The sequence below is a fragment of the Nanorana parkeri genome, unplaced genomic scaffold (assembly GCF_000935625.1).
Source record: "Nanorana parkeri isolate BGI_ZX_2015 unplaced genomic scaffold, ASM93562v1 scaffold3965, whole genome shotgun sequence".
Lineage (NCBI taxonomy): Eukaryota > Metazoa > Chordata > Amphibia > Anura > Dicroglossidae > Nanorana > Nanorana parkeri.
The window spans coordinates 21,943-22,436 of NW_017310232.1; the positions used below are offsets into that span (position 1 = coordinate 21,943).

General features: G+C 53.8%; 1 protein-coding gene across 1 annotated transcript in view; it reads right to left on the reverse strand.

Annotated features, from left to right (window-relative positions):
* RDH8 (retinol dehydrogenase 8 (all-trans)) overlaps positions 1–388 on the reverse strand; it is a gene marked incomplete at its 5' end in the record, with an annotated part of 5,169 nt that extends 4,781 nt beyond the window's left edge. The window contains one exon of the mRNA XM_018575460.1: positions 227–388. Coding sequence (XP_018430962.1) covers positions 227–388 — 162 coding nt within the window. The remainder of the gene's footprint in view (positions 1–226) is intronic.
* Between the last annotated feature and the right edge of the window lie 106 nt (positions 389–494).

Below are 494 nucleotides of genomic sequence, written 5' to 3' on the forward strand. Positions count from 1 at the left end.
GGCTGCATACATTTGTATAAAACAAGTTTCCCCGCTGTACATTGAGCTCTGCTTGCCCAAAGCCGGGCTAAATGTAGAAACAACTACCCGCCCGGCGCCCAGAACTGCATCAGGAGATAAGAATTCCACACCCCTGCTGCCCCTCTACTCCCTGGCGCCCCGAGGCCGGGCCTTGGTTGGCCTTGTGGGAAATCCGGCCCTGCTTATACACGGACAGATCCCTTACGCAGGATGTCCACCGTCTGACCGGGAAGGGCAGCCAGACATTTCTTCACGGAGTCTTCACTGGTCACGTCCAGCTGTCTGATCTCCAGCGTTTTATTGAGATGTTTTCCAGCTTCTTCCTCCAGCTTTCCGCTCTTCCGCAAGTCCCTCATGGTGGCGTAGACTGCACGGAGAAAAACACAAACATTCCAAATCCGTGTTAGCAAATGGAGAGATGAAACTGACCCACCGGAACCCATTCCTGGTCTGAGAAACGGTGTGACCACCTT